Here is a 15,178-nt window from a genome sequence, read left to right on the forward strand (position 1 = left end):
GGCTTCACGGTGACCTCAACCGTCTAGGATGCTCAAACACCCAAGAGTAACAAGATCCGCAAGGGATTAGTGGGGGAATCAAATATCTCTTGGTGGAAGTGTAGATCGGGGCCTTCTCAACCACTCCCGAGCAAATCAACAAGTTTAGTTGGCTAGGGAGTGAGATCGGGCGAAAAATGGAGCTTGGAGCAATAATGGAGCTTAGTGGTGGAAGAGATAAGTCAACGGGGAAGAAGGGGACCCCTTATATAGTGTGTGGAAAAGATCCAACCGTTACCCACCAACCAGCCCGCGGCCAGCGGTACTACCGCGCCTGGCCAGCGGTACTACCGCAAGGCCGCGCGGTACTACTGCTTGCAACCAAGCGGTACTACCGCACGGCTGTGCGGTACTACCGTACCGACCCACGGTACTGCCGCAACCCCAGCACAGAACCGATAAACAGACGCACAGGAGTTGGGGGCGGTACTTCCGCACGCACGGTACTACCGCACCCCCCATGCGGTACTACCGCGAGGCAAAAATCCCAGCCAGGGGAGAAGGGAAACTTCCATGCCTACTTCCACAAAGAAACGAAAGTAGCAAAAACCCGACACAGTAGTACTGCCGAGGGGCGGTACTACTGCCTGACTACATAGCGCGGTACTACCGCTCCAACACGGTACTACCGTGGGCACCTGCGGTACTACCGCGCGGTACTACCGCGAATGCCCACGGTACTATCGTTGACCTGGGAGCAGTACTACCGCAACCAACAACGGCAGCCAGACAAGGGAGGCAAGAAAATGGAGGAAGCTCCAAGGAAGAAGGAGGGGATAAGAAGGAGACGTGTACGTGATGATTCCACCCAAACCTTTCCAACGCGGACCCCCTCTTAATAGTACGGCTTTCCTACGACTCAAATCCACCAAAAAGAAATATAGAAAAGACGTCGTCTTCGTCAGTCTTCGAGGGGCACCCAATCGTCTTGTGCCTAGCAAAGAAGTGTCTGGAATACTCATGGCACACGATTAGTCCGCAAATGCGTTGTCATCAATCACCAAAACACTTAGGGATAAATATGTCCTTACAGATGCGTCGACTACTAGTTAACTGACGCTGACTCCATGGCACCGCTTGGCGGGAACATATGAAGGATTGAGTTTTATCCTTTGCGAAAAATTGTTTGCCGAGAGAAGATCTCCCTCCATGAATCGACCCAGGCCATCGACCCGAAATTAAGTGGATCGTGACCCACCTAAGAAATTGGCGTCCCGGAGATGTATACCCCTTGTTCGCTCAGAAGACGATCCTCGACCCCGTTCCTCGACCCGGGCCACCCGGATTTCTGGCAACTATGGTATAAACACCTAGTAAATCAGAAACCAGCATCAAGAACCATATCCTATAGCTAGAACTAGGACCAAGCAATACCTTAAATATGAATAACTCAATCTTCAAGCCACATTAAATGAAATTTTGGTTCAAGGTTTAGATTAATTAATTCAACCAAACCCAGGACAAAGACATATGGTCAAGCACATGATCAATATGCAGGTATTAACAGAAATTTTGGACTAGTAATTGGTCCAAAAAATACTACTAATTCTGCGACAAAACCACGAGCGAACGACAATGGATAATAGCCTTTGTGGGATTGACGTGATAGGGTAGGGTTGGCTATACTGCCGATGGCAAACTCCAGGCTAATAATCTGAAGCACAATACGTAAAATTGATCAGCAATAAGGACCAACCGACATGCATAACATGGCCCAGAGGTTGTTTCCAATCAGCCAGGCTGAGTCGGGCCACAGGCCCACAGATGCAGGGGGCCTAAATTTAATGCAGGCAACCAAAAAGGTCCTGATCGAAAGCCCTTCGAGTATTCGCGTCCAAGAAAAAAGAATAAAGGGGTATTGTTGGCTTCACCTTCAAGGAAAATATAATCTTATAGGTTTGTTTGGATCAAACTTAAACTCTTTATTCAATCCAAGTGTAAAAACTTAAAGCGGGGGCTGCAAAAACTTAAACTGTCTATCATATCTGAGGTGATATTCATGCATCATGGGACGTCACTGCTTGGTAGCGCTTGACCAAACGACGCAGGTTTATGAAAGAAGATCCGCCCTCCTGGCTGACCTCTCGCACCTTCGTCGCGAGCGCCGTCGCCCTCCTCCGCCTCTCCGCCGCCTCGTCTCCTCCGCCCATGATGCTCCTCACCGCCTCCTCCACCACCCCTCGCTCCACCACCGCCACCTCCACCCCCTCCTCCTTCGACCACTCGACCCCGATGCTCACGCCGGTCTCCATCGAGCGCACGGCCAAGGCCTCGTTCACGAACTGGAGCGCCAGGTGCGGCCATGTCACCATTGGAAGCCCGGCCGCAACCGCCTCCATCATCGAGTTCCACCCGCAGTGCGTCACGATGCCGCCCACTGACGCGTGGGACAATATCAGCTGCTGCGGTGACCAGCCCCTGATCAGCAGGCCGCGACCGCTGACCCGGGCCTCCAGTTCCTCAAGGAACCTGCGGATCTCCTGGTCCTGTCCGGCATTCTCCGATGATACCACCCAGATGAACGGGTGCTCTGACGCCTCCAGGCCAAGGCCGATCTCCATGACCTGCTTTGGAGCCGCGTGCACGGCGCTGCTCCCGAAGCTGACGTAGATGACGGAGGACGACTCCTTGTCGTCGAGCCACCGGAGGTACTCGTCGGCGTCGATGGTGGGCGCGTTCCCTCTTGCCGCCAGCGCCGCCGCGTTCTGGTGATAGTGGAACAACGACACCGGACCGACGGCCCACACGTTGACGTTCCTGACCTCCATGCAGCTCATGACCGTCTCCGGCTCTAGCTCCAAAAAGGTGTTGAGGATGACACCATCGACCTCGACACATGCCCGCTCGACAGCGTATGCCAGCTTCTCGTATGCCAGCTTCTTGCACGCCGGTAGCCGCAGGAACCCAGGGGCCGCGGTGGGCATTTTCACCTCAACCGGCTCCTCCGGGATGAGGTGCCAGTAGGGGTCAATGGCGGCATAGGCGTTGCGAATGGCCGCGGCATGGTGCTCCGTCTGCGGCAGGCGGACATGCCGAGGAAGCTGAGCCGCGGGACACCGAGGCTGGCGGCGAGGCCGGTGGTCCACGGGTGGCATATGTCCGACACGACGCACGTCACAGGCGGCGCGTGCGCGCGGAGGTGGTGCTCCAGCGGGGCCCGGAGGCGCGACGCGGCGAGGAGGTAGGCGGCCTCCTGGTCCGGGGGGATCCGGTCGACGTCGTCTGTGCTGGCGAGGTCGAGCGGGAGCTCCACGAGCCGCACCGGCAGGCCCGACGACTCGACCGCGGGGCGGAGGCGCGCGGTGTACGACGGCGTGACGACGATGCTAGCGAGCGCGCCGTGGGCGGCCAGCTGCAGCGCGGCGTCCACCGCCGGGATCAGGTGGCCGTGGTGCATCAGCGGAACGAACACGAAATGCGCTTTGGCAGCGCCTTCATCGGAGTTTGCTCCCCGGCAGGCCATCCTCTCACCGTCCACGGTGTGCCTTGGGCGTTGGAATGGCGGTGTGTTGCTAGCCCGTCGTGCTAAAAGATGGCCGGGTTTGGGGTTGGATCGCCACAGGCGCAGATACCTGCAGGCGGCGGCCATCCTATCCTATGTGATCCTAACCTGCTGCGCTAGCTGCTGTTATATGGCCCTGATATGATATGTTTAAGACTGACCAGGTTACATAGTATGTTAAGACTGACCAGGTCTTGGCTTTGGATCATTTGCTTGTCCACTGTCCTGTCCACGCCATCAGCGATGGTACCAAGGCCAGGGTCAGAGCGATTGTTAGACGAAAACCGAAAAAACTACAACATGCACGGCTAAACATCCAGTTGCTGACTGTCTGACGGCGAAGCACCAAGATGCTTCGTGCCACCAAGAGTTGTATCTATTCTTATTAGTTTAATATTTGATGTTAAATTTATTTTTCATAGAGAGGGGCGCACCCCAACCAAGCTGAAACCAATATAGTGCTCACATAGATGCAGGTCAAAGTGAACCATACTGCTGAAACAGGGGATCACTGTATGCTTCATAAGCTGTACAGAGGGAAATCCTTTTTTTTAGCAATACTGTATATTAAACCGTATCAGTTCGTGCACTTTACAATGAACAAGATGGTAGCTAGGTTTTCAAGATGATATACAGGCTTAGTCTTGCGAAGATGCTCATGAGGATAGGGTGTTCGTGTGTACGTTTACAGGAGTGAGTGTATGTGTATGCGTGTGTATATAAATGTTTGCGTCTGTATTGTGCTAAAAAAAAAGAGAGACGTGCGTGTGACTAGTCTCAAAGACGCGAGGCCGAGTCAACGACGACGAGACGAGACGAGCGAGGGAAAGAGAAAACGTAGACGCGCGCAGGTGAGGTGTCGGTCGTCTACCGCTAAAACGTGTACGCGTACGTATTTGGGGACCCGTTTACAAGTGGATCTCGATCTCAAGGTTTGCAAAACGGCCGACTCGTTTACGGCGTGGCTGCATGCCAATAAAGGGAGAAAGGGGCATATATGTACTATATGGTAGTATACGTTTATATATGGTAATATATATGTTCATATTGTACGTATTCGGGGACAAAGAAGGCAAGTCACGACCAATGAACGAACTCATCCCACTCCATATAATATCTTCCCATCAGACCGACTCGATCACACGGTCGCCGCTGCCCAGAGAAAAACACAAGCTCCGTCCGCCGTCTCTGCTCGCTCGCTTGCTCGCTCGCAGATGGCGTCTGGATCCACTTCTTCTTCTTCCGACGGCTCTCACTCTCGGAGGGGGCTCATCTCGTGCTTGCACAGCCTCAACTGCCGTCACGAGTATGCCCCTCTTCCCCACGACGACAATTTGTGCCAAGCCACGCGCAACCTCATCGTCGGTCTCTACGACCAGGCGTTCCGCCGGCTCCGGCTGCCCTGCAAGGCCATGCCCGACCTCTACGGCCTCCTCAGCACCGACGGCCTCTGCCTCGGCCCCCTCGACCCCGTCTCCAACATCATCCTCAACACCCTCGCCCTCCTCCCCACCACCACCCTCGACGTCGAGCCCAAGACGGAGTCCGATGAGAGCACCCTCGCCCTCCATCCCACCACCACCCTCGACGCCGAGCCCAACACGGAGTCCGATGAGATGGAGTCCTATGATGAGAGCACGAGGTCCGAGAAAAAGAGGCACAGACCCGGTTTCGACCCCTAGCACGAGGTTGCATGCAGGTCCAGCCACAGTCTCATGGCTTTCCTTGTGGCATACTTTGGATGCCTCAGCGAGCCACAAGCCTTCCGCTACCTCTACAGGGCCAACGCCAATCTCCTCCTCGCTGTCAAGCTCGTCCAGCACGATCTCTACCATGCGGAGCCGTCCAAGGCACTCGACCCTGAATCCGACAGGACCAAGGCCGCCCTTGAGTGTGCAGCCACCGAGGCAGGCCACCGTTCGCCCGCCACCTTGGTTCAGGTCATGGCAATCCGGCTCAAACATGGCGACCTCGACCTCTTCAACAAGCATCTGTTTTCGGCCAATGGCACCCCTCTCACGGCTGAGGATGTCCGAGCAATCCACCGTGTGCTGCACATGACCATGACCCCGATGTGTGTCGCCAACATTAGCAACACCAAAGATGGGCTGGTCGTCCATGTCCGTCACAACCTCGATGACGGCGCTATCTCGTCCGAGACAAAGCCCCTTGTCGTCTCTAGTAGTGCAACCGCTGGCGCCAGGATCAGCTCCACCACCTTCCGCCTGGACGGGACCGCCATCTCGTCTCTGCAGTCCGGACTACCTAGCAAGCTGCAAGCTTGCCTCACGATAGCAGATTTCCAGAAACACTTTCTCAAGGCCTCGTGCGGTGGCGACGACTGCGATTACCTGCGCTCTCTCAAGATGTACCTCCATGGCATGATCCACCACATGTACGTCCAAGCCTTCAAGATGCTGCACGCACCCTCGGGCTCTCTCATGCGTGGCATCCTCATGGCCGGCCACTTCTATGGCCCCTGTGACCCTCTCTCCAACATCATCATTAACTCAGTCTGGCATGAGACCTGTGGCTCCGTTCTCCCGGCTTCTGACCGCATGATGTTGAAAGAGTACAATGACGTCATGGACCCCCTATCTCTGATCTGCCTAGTTGTCTGTTCCCTCGAGGGGCTTGCAAACCTTGCCTTGTTCGCCGACCCCCAGTCCTCAATTGCTTGTGCTCTAGAGAAACTCTGCAGTGCAAAATGCGACCTTGTTGACATGTTATCATCTACAACAAAGAGGTCTGAAAAGAACCCCTTCCACGAGGCGGCCATGGCTGCTATTCACCCGTTGCCCCTTCAGCTGGGCGAATTTCACCAGATGCTGCTGCTCGAGCCCGATGGCCGAAGCAAGCTGCTCTCACATATAACCAAGGCGCAAACTAGTGGTGTTGTGTTGTGCGTCGATGACATCAGAGCTCTTATGTCGGTCTTATGGTTCGAGTTCAAAAAAACATTCAGGTCTCAAACTAGTGGCACCGTGCAAGCTCCTGCCCCTGAACTTTGTGCAGAGGCCGCCTTGAGGGTGGTATCAAGCGAGAGATCACAGTATGAGGAGCGGAGGAGCTGGTTCCGTTCAAAGATTGAACAGTTGCTCAAGGATTACACGGACCAACATTTTTGGGTAGGCATTGAACTTCCTCTTCTGTTTTCAATCATTAGTTGCTACTTACATACGTATATTGGCTTTACCTTGATTTGACCAACAAACACTCTTGCTTTTTAATTTCTTGCTTGCTGTAGGGACCAAAGTATGAACTTGATTTTATGATTTGTATGGAGCAAAGCGCCCATGGCATTTACCCCCGCACTGATACGTGCTTCCACGTGAACTTCATGGCAACTTCTGATGAGAATGTTTCGAGGACCCTATTTTACGCCGAGTTGTGGGACATAACACGCAAGCCAAGGACAGCAGCATTCTGCTGCCCTCTGCCCTATGCATATGCGGGTAAGTCCTCTACTTTTCTGCCGCGGCACGGCTGATTAGCAAGTGATAGCGGCATTTGATTAGTACTTTGGGTCACGGCGATCTGCTTCTCACGATGCTTGAATGCACTGTTCATCATGAATCTGAATTGGCTTATTATCATCTTACTGATCCGGGTTTTATTCTGTTAATAGGACGTTGCTACTATGACATGATTTGCGCAAGGTACATCGGTGACGATATCACCCATAAGGGAACCCGCAGCGTGGATGGCATGCTAGAGATGGACCTTGTGCACTTCAGCTCCGAGTTGGACGTGGAGCTGACAATGATATTTGCTGACAATGATCTCCTTCGAATTTTTCAATGAGCCACCGCCGACGGGAGACAAAGGAACCCTAGCTTTTTTTAGGAGCGATTTGTGGCTCCGTGTGCGTCTCGTTGCTTTTGCTAGTATTTGACTTTTGCTGGTCTCTATTTCTCAAACAAAAAAGTATTTGATAGTCTCTGCAAAAATTAAGTTCAGGCATTTTTTCCTTTTTATGTGTGTTTGTTTTTGTTTTCTTTTTTATTGGGTCATTTGTATCTTTATGTGTAGTATGTGTGAGTCTTGGGTGTGTGCTAGTATACACATAACTACTATGCAATATCCCGAGCAAAAGAGAAAACTCCCTCTTTGTACTAAATCAGTGACACTTATTCACGCTTTGATGCAAGGTATGGCACTAGCCAAACAACACTCTGAAGGCCGATCATTGTGTAGTCCGATTCCTCGACATCATTGGCTTCTCTCAAAGGCGATAATCTGGATCGCTCTGCGTATGGTCATCTAGTTGCTGAGATAAAGTTTTTGATGATTGATAGGGAGTTTATTCCCCAGAAAATTTCCTGTGAACAAAATAGGGTAGCAGATCGTTTGGCTAGTTATAGTCGATATGAATGTACTACTGTTGTATGGCTACACCGTGGTCCTCCATGTATTGAGGCACTACTGCCACTAGGCTGTAATCCTATTATTATGGAATAAAACACCTATTAATCCCACAAAAAAAATTATGCTAGAAACCGAAAATTGTTCTATTACATATTTGTTCTTGCATTTATAGAAAATTTAATTTATGTAGAAAATTGAGAGCAATTTTTTGTCATAATTTATTTTTTATTTTTTTCTTCTTTAAGGATAATATCAATGTCACTAATTTATTTTTTTCCTAAAAAAATGTTTTTGACTTTTTTTTAATTTTACTGTATGGGGAGAAGAAGGCTGTAGAAAAAGGAAGGTGGCTAGTCCTTTGGATTCTGATCAGATGGTGGAGAGGGATTTGACTGGTTGGTTAAAAAGCTCAAGTGCGCGTTGTTTAGTTTCCACCTTGTTTAGTCTCGTCCAAATGATATTTGCTGACAATGATCTCCTTCGAATTTTTCAATGTTCTCCAAAGGCAGTGTATGTGATCAACTCCAAGTAACATTTTCAATGTTGTTGCATGCTTTGCCTCCTATCGACGCATTTGTTACCTTCGGCTACGTGTCCATGCAGTGTGCCGTGTGCGGTTGTGCATCATGCATGATCAAGGACATCTATATAATGTAGTCAAATTTGTTACCTTTTCTCTTGAAAATTTGCAAGGGCATATAAGTGCGGGACAGTAACCCGCAAAGCTTTGCCATCCGCTCAATTTGCCTCGTGATTCGTGAAGTAGTTGAATCCCGCACAAGAACAAAATAAAAAGAAATCCTTAAAAAGCTTTAAATTTCAACGATGAAACTTAACGTTTTTGCATCAAAAAATGCCCAGTTTCAACAAGTTTCAGGGATATAATTGTAAACAATTTTCTATGTCGGTCATACACACAAAAATAATTGATTTTTATCGGTCGCTCTTAATAAATTTAAAACACTGAAACTTAACATTATTTTCAAAAGTTATCAAAATATATTCAAAATGGATCTTTTTGAAAGCGCTGGTCACGAGAAACACGAATATGTAAACACGACTTAATTCAAAATCTTCGTTCCAAAGATATAGAACTTTCAAAATCAGAAGCCAAAGTAAAAGCTGGCACCAGGGACCTGAGTGCCCCCGCCGCAAATCCTTCTCCTTTTCTCTTCGAGAATTTGTAGTTTATCAGTCTTAATATAAAAGAAGAAAATACTCAGTCTACTGCTCTTGCTAGAAAAGTCATCCACTCCTCCCGATCTTCTACAAAACATATGTTACAATTGTGCCATCTACTCCCTCCGTTTCTCAAATATAAGTCTTTCTAGAGATTCCAACAAGTGACTACATATGGAGCAAAATGAATGAATCTACACTCTAAAATATGTCTACATACATCCGTATGTTATAGTCCATTTGAAATGTATAAAAAGACCTATATTTAGGAACGGAGGGAGTAGCTGCTCTCTCACGCCTTGACCCATTATATATAGCCATCGGATTGCGCATCCCGGTCATTGTTGGTCATTCGGCGCGCCTCTTCTCCTGCATGGTTTCTACTCCAGAACGAATCAAATGAAACTCTCATTTGATCCTTCCACTGTCAAGATGGGGCCACATGTGCATCAACATAATCGCTTGTGACTCGTCGATGGGCATCTCCCGACTCCCCACCCCACTGTCCCACACCTGCCCCTTCCCATTCTCGTCCTAGGGTGAAACCTTTGAGAATACACATCGTCGTCTCGGGCGACCTACTCGTTGCCACGGCCACGACGCTTGTGGTGGAGCAGTTGTTCCTTGTCGGGGTGATACGCGTGATCCAAGCCGAACGTTGCTCCATTCCATGACCTTGATAGAACATACGATGGTTATTTTTTTACTATCCTTATCCCGTGCCTTCTTTACTCATCCGGTCCTCGGTTTGCTATTTTGCAATTGGTCTCTCATAATGTCCTTCATTCTAATGATTTTGGTACCCATGGTTGCCAATGTCACGCTATTGCTTGCATGTATTTTGTGTAGGTGCAAAGCATGAACGCGGTGCAACATGTGCTTTGTTGGTGTCACCTCCTCTAAAGTCAAAGCCTTAAGTTGTGGGAGTTGTTCCTCTCTGCTTTGTTTTGCAATTAGGTGAAACAACCAAGTACAAATTTGTTGCGTCGAAGGTCAGTGCACTATCTCAATTCGTTGTTATTTTGCTTACCTTTGAATTTTGCATTGATATATCATGGATGCCGTTGTTTCATCAAGTCCATTCAATAATTATGTTGGAACTTGTTACCAGTCCTTCGTGTGTTCCTCAATAACTCATGCATTACAATCACTAGCTAATTGCACATGCATTGCAGCGGGGGGCATACATATTTTACTGGTTCAACACCAATCGTGTGTGACATAAATCTTGCACCCACCATATTTCAGATTTTTGGTAAGATTTAATTTGATTCGGGCATGGGTAGAGGAAGACAAGAATTTTTTTTAATTAGTTGAGGTTTTGGTAATAATATTGGTGCGACGTGTGTTTTCTTGGGAAGTAAGGAAATGAAATCCAATGAAGGCCTCGTTTAGTTTCATTAGTCGACGGTACACATGTCATTTTAGCAACTTTTTATTAAGAGCCGCATACAAGGTTGCTTCAGCCGAATATTTTTATGGCTTAATCAAAATGAAAACGGTTGCGCTATTCCTATCACTCCATCGAGTCCTCGTGAGTGACAAGTGAGAGTGGGGGGCCAGGAGTCACGTCACTTCACTCACTCGTGAGACAGTTTCCTACTCGGTTGCTGGCATGGCACGCCGACGCCGTCGACGTCGACGATCCCCGGCTCCGGGACGTCTTCCTCTGCCGCAGGCCCTCGCGCAGGCAGGCCCAGTCCTGCACGCAGCCGGGCACGGCAGCGAGGAGGCGCCACAGCAGCCGGTGCCGGAGGCTGGGCACGCAGAGCGGGCCGCCGCGCCCGACCCAGCGCACGGCCGCGCGCGCGTAGGCGTCGGCGGTGGGCACCAGCGGCGCGGGGCGCCAGACCGCCGAGAAGCCGTCAATCATCGCCGTCGCCACGAACATCGGCGCCTGGCACTGCACGTCGACCCCTCCGCCCCCGTACTCGGCGGCGAGGCCCCTGGAGAGCCACGCGACGTACCGCTTGGTGCCGGAGTAGACGGCGTGGAGCGGGAAGGAGGCGACGGCCTCCGACGTCGCCGACCCCATGCTGACCACGGCGCCCCTGCCCCTCGTCGCCATGCCGGGGATCACCGCCGCCGTCACCTCCGTCCAGCCCCTCCACGACGTCCCGGAGCCGCCGCAGCGCCTCGTCGCCTGCACGCCGCCGACCGGCGAAGATAATCACGTGTTGCCATGCGCTCCGATATGCTGACCTTGAGTGAACCACGTAGACACGTACCTTGGGGAGTGGAGACGAGGGAGAGGTCGAACACCACGGCCCTGGTCTCCACGGGGTGACGGGACTTGATCGTGTCGGAGACCTCCTGCAGATCCGCGGCGTCGAGGCCGACGAGGACGAGGTTGAGGCCCCGGCGAGCGAGTTCCAGGGCGACGGACCGCCCGATGCCGGACGTCGGGCCGGTGACCACTGCCCACGCGCCATAGGACCGGCGGAGGTCCTTGGGTCGGCGCAGGCAGTGCGCGAGGTGGACGAGGAGGCGGGACGAGAACGCCACAACGTGGAGGGCGCCGAGGACGGCCAACCAGAGGAACCACGCCGGCGTCTGCCGGAGGTCAGCCGCCATTCTCCACTCTCCTGGCCCTCGTTCACGCGTTTGGTGCCAGTTTTGTAGCAGCAGTAGACAGTAGTACTGTCCGTGCATACACAACTGCCCATTGTCCAGGGGACACACTCCAGAAACCAACCACTGATTTTGTTGGAACAGAGATGCAGGTAACCTGCCGAGATGTGTGCAGCAACATGTCACGATCTTGACCTCAGTTCATATGGTAACCATATCATCAGCAATTTCATTTAAAGATTTAACAGGAGGCTTCAGCCTCCACTGAAATGTATACATCTGCAGCTCATATGGTAACCATATCATCTGCTCAACCAAAACTAACTAAGCTCAACAATGAAACCGAAATTTTCTCTCGGAAGAAGAACAATGGCATCGAAATCGAATTGTGCATCGATGTTCCACTCTGAAGCCTAATCACAAGGAGAAATATTCTGCGTAATGCACAACAACAACAGGCAGGCCGACAAATTCAGCCCACTCACCGCTCATCGACGAACAACTTACAAACTGGAGAAATCTAGACAGGTTCCTAGTATGAGATGGTTTGAGAAATCTAGACAGGTTCCTATGTACGTATGGCGAAAGAATGGCTGACGAAATCTTCATCTTCTCAACCAAAACCGCCAGAATGCTGGCGCTGCTAAGACTCCGCTGCAATTCACACGGTTTCCTCTTTACAAGGGTCCGAGGACTTTCTTCTCCGGTCAAAGTATTTGGACTTAACTCCGAGTGTATGATCAGGGTGTGGTTGGCGAAATTTGTGGAGCGGCGAAGTAGTCGTCTTCGACGTTCCTCAGAAGATTGTCGCTGCCTACACTGATATACCAAGATATCCCTCTATCCAAAGGCCAAGTGGATGCTGCAAACAGAAGAATAAATTTTCAGGTCTTTCCAAAATCTGATACTGATACGAAATATGAAAGAGAACTGCTTATAACCGGTTTGGAAGAACAAATCCAGTTCAAAACAGCGGTTGAGGCAGAAAAGAACTATTATTTTTTTGTGAAAATCAGAATTAGTGCGCAGTAGTTAAGAAACATTCTGATAGATCTATTACTCCAAGTTACTAAAACATGTTTACTTTTTAGTTTAGAATATCAGTGGGAGTAGTTGGTTTAGCATAATTTATTTTCTGAAGAAAAAAGGGTGTCTTAAGAAACTTCAAGTTATTATTGTTTAAAAAAAGGAGATGATGGTGATGCAGCAGAACAGGGTACATTTTGAAACAAGTACCACATGCGCGCATCACTGAACCACAAAATTGTACCTGGAGAACTGGCAACTTCTTTTTGCTTTGCTGCGTGCAGCAAAATTGTTCCAGAAAGGATTGTTACCAGGCCGCAGCATTCAGAAGCAATACTACTTAAGCTTTGTCCAGCCCCGTCCTGCATTTGACAGCAAGCAGAATGAGTTGCAATCCGCACCACAAAGTCCAGTTGAATTAACTAAACAATCTAAAGTTGCTTTCTACCTTGAACATAATTGAACTCGCCACTATTGTAAGGGTGGTAAACATTACATAATAAACTGGGGAAACCATAGCTAAATCAAAGGTATCCAGTGCCTGCAAAAGTTGAATAAAATCAGCATAACAAGAAAAAAGAGAAAAACACCAGAATAATTTTAAATCAACTAGACCAAGTAAAATAATACTTCATTTTATTCTTAATATCTGCAGCGGAAAATAAAGTTTGACTTAATCAAGTAACGAAATAAGTAGCAAATTCATGAAAATCGTAAGTTGTCAAAAACCGAGTAGTACAAGCTCATGTAGATGCAATCAAGCAAAACATATTCACAGGACAGGAGTAACAATTAACTAGAAGGAGGAAAAGATGTGCTACCTTGTTGAGGTAATTTAGCTGAGAAACACCACAGATAACTGCGACCAGAATAAAAAGCCATGTGTGCGGATAGGCAAGCTGGTTCATTCCATCCAGCGTAAGCTTTATGGCAACACCAACGGCTTTGATGCTAACAACCTACAAAGTAGTGATATTCAGCTCGAAAACTCACTTATGTTAGGCTGTGCATCTCAGAATTAAAGCACACTTACAGTTAATGATCCCATTGAAGAGCAGATACCCAGATATATCAGTATGTTCTTCTGACCATATCGAGGTTCGATGAACACTACTACTATTGCCATGAGTAACAATGTTGTTCCCGCATATGCTAGAAATCCTGCCCATGGTTGACACCATAATATGGAGAAAGGCTGTCAGACATGTGGGTGTGCTACAACTAACATAAGGTGTATGATTGCAGGCCGATGACTCACCTGGTTGAGTAGCTAGATCCCAGATTTCTTCAACGGAATCGGGCATGTGCTCTTCAGGGGCATGTAGAACGACAACAACTGAACCTACTATGCACGATATACAACCAAGAACGCCGAGCTTGTTAAGCCGCTCCTTCAGCACAAAGTGCGCTAACACTGAACTGGCCATTTGTAGCAAACTTGTACGTCAAGCACGGGAGAATCAAAGATGGCATTGAAAATAAGGGTTTTGGTTTTGCAAATTCACCTGACGATTATGCTCAGTGCTCCAAGAGGAGTCACGAGGACAGCTGGTGCGAAGACATAGGCGACAAAGTTGGCGACCTCCCCAAGCAGCACTTGTAGATGTCAAGAAAAAGAAAATTTAGTTGCATAATGAAATCAATACCCACGGCTAACTTTGTGCAGAATGAACATACTGGTGATCAAGCCAGCCCACCAGAGAGGCTCCAGAAGATACGTGTATCCTCCTCCGCCTGTAATTTAGAGAGGGAGGGAGAGAGAAACAGAAACATGTAAGCTGGAATCGTAGGACAGTTACCACCACAAATCTCAAGTCTGAATTGGGTGAACATTCGCATATAAAAATCCAGAAAGCAGGTGAAATGCCAAAAATGTTTTGTTTTTATAGTGCCAACATGCTAATTAAGCACAAACAGGAGGTTAATAAGGAGTAGGGCATCTGTAAATTAAGGGATTTTGGTTCATATATCTCTGATTAAGCCAGTGATCCTAGACATATTGCAAATGCATACATACGCAGTAAAGCGGGCCGTAAATTGGTTCATGACATTTGAGCCACCATCCATCATTGGAATCGACCGGCCTGGAAAAATCACCATCCAACTTACAGAAAGGTGGACTGAATCGTGTTCTGAAGCATAAGCATACTTCCAAACTGTTCATTTCTCACCATGGCTCTGTCTATGTAATCCTGTCGATGTTAATGTTTCATCTTCTGGAGGCCCTCTCGATTATCATTGACCCATATGGAAGCACGATACTACGAGACGACTGGCTGCCAATCAGCGCGGTCGTAGCTGGCGTCCAGAAGACAGCAACAACCGCAGCGCACAGGTTTGACTTTGACGAACTGTGGCAATCACGCCCGTACATTTTGAAATCTCGGGGCATCATCGCCCGATCCAGACGCCATTGCTCCGCGAATCGAAGGAAGCGTCGAGATCCGAAGCACTGGCTGGCCGGGCCAGGTCGGGGCGGCCGTGAGATTCGAA

At 49.4% G+C, this 15,178-nt stretch overlaps 1 protein-coding gene and 2 pseudogenes across 1 annotated transcript in view; all 3 read right to left on the reverse strand.

Annotated features, from left to right (window-relative positions):
• Positions 1 to 2,018: 2,018 nt before the first annotated feature.
• LOC119330494 lies at positions 2,019 to 3,457 on the reverse strand (annotated as a pseudogene).
• Positions 3,458 to 10,505: 7,048 nt separating this feature from the next.
• On the reverse strand, positions 10,506 to 11,778 carry LOC119330492 (annotated as a pseudogene).
• Positions 11,779 to 11,989: 211 nt separating this feature from the next.
• The window catches only part of LOC119330493 (probable magnesium transporter NIPA6), a 4,184-nt gene continuing 995 nt past the window's right edge, over positions 11,990 to 15,178 (reverse strand). The window contains exons 2-9 of the mRNA XM_037603602.1: positions 14,363 to 14,419; positions 14,191 to 14,281; positions 13,944 to 14,104; positions 13,719 to 13,846; positions 13,507 to 13,644; positions 13,134 to 13,226; positions 12,930 to 13,047; positions 11,990 to 12,521 (exon numbers count right to left, since the gene is read on the reverse strand). Of these exons, the coding sequence (XP_037459499.1) occupies positions 12,400 to 12,521; positions 12,930 to 13,047; positions 13,134 to 13,226; positions 13,507 to 13,644; positions 13,719 to 13,846; positions 13,944 to 14,104; positions 14,191 to 14,281; positions 14,363 to 14,419 (908 nt within the window). The 3' untranslated portion in view covers positions 11,990 to 12,399. The remainder of the gene's footprint in view (positions 12,522 to 12,929; positions 13,048 to 13,133; positions 13,227 to 13,506; positions 13,645 to 13,718; positions 13,847 to 13,943; positions 14,105 to 14,190; positions 14,282 to 14,362; positions 14,420 to 15,178) is intronic.

This window comes from Triticum dicoccoides, chromosome 7A (genome assembly GCF_002162155.2).
Source record: "Triticum dicoccoides isolate Atlit2015 ecotype Zavitan chromosome 7A, WEW_v2.0, whole genome shotgun sequence".
In the NCBI taxonomy this organism is placed as follows: Eukaryota; Viridiplantae; Streptophyta; class Magnoliopsida; order Poales; family Poaceae; genus Triticum; species Triticum dicoccoides.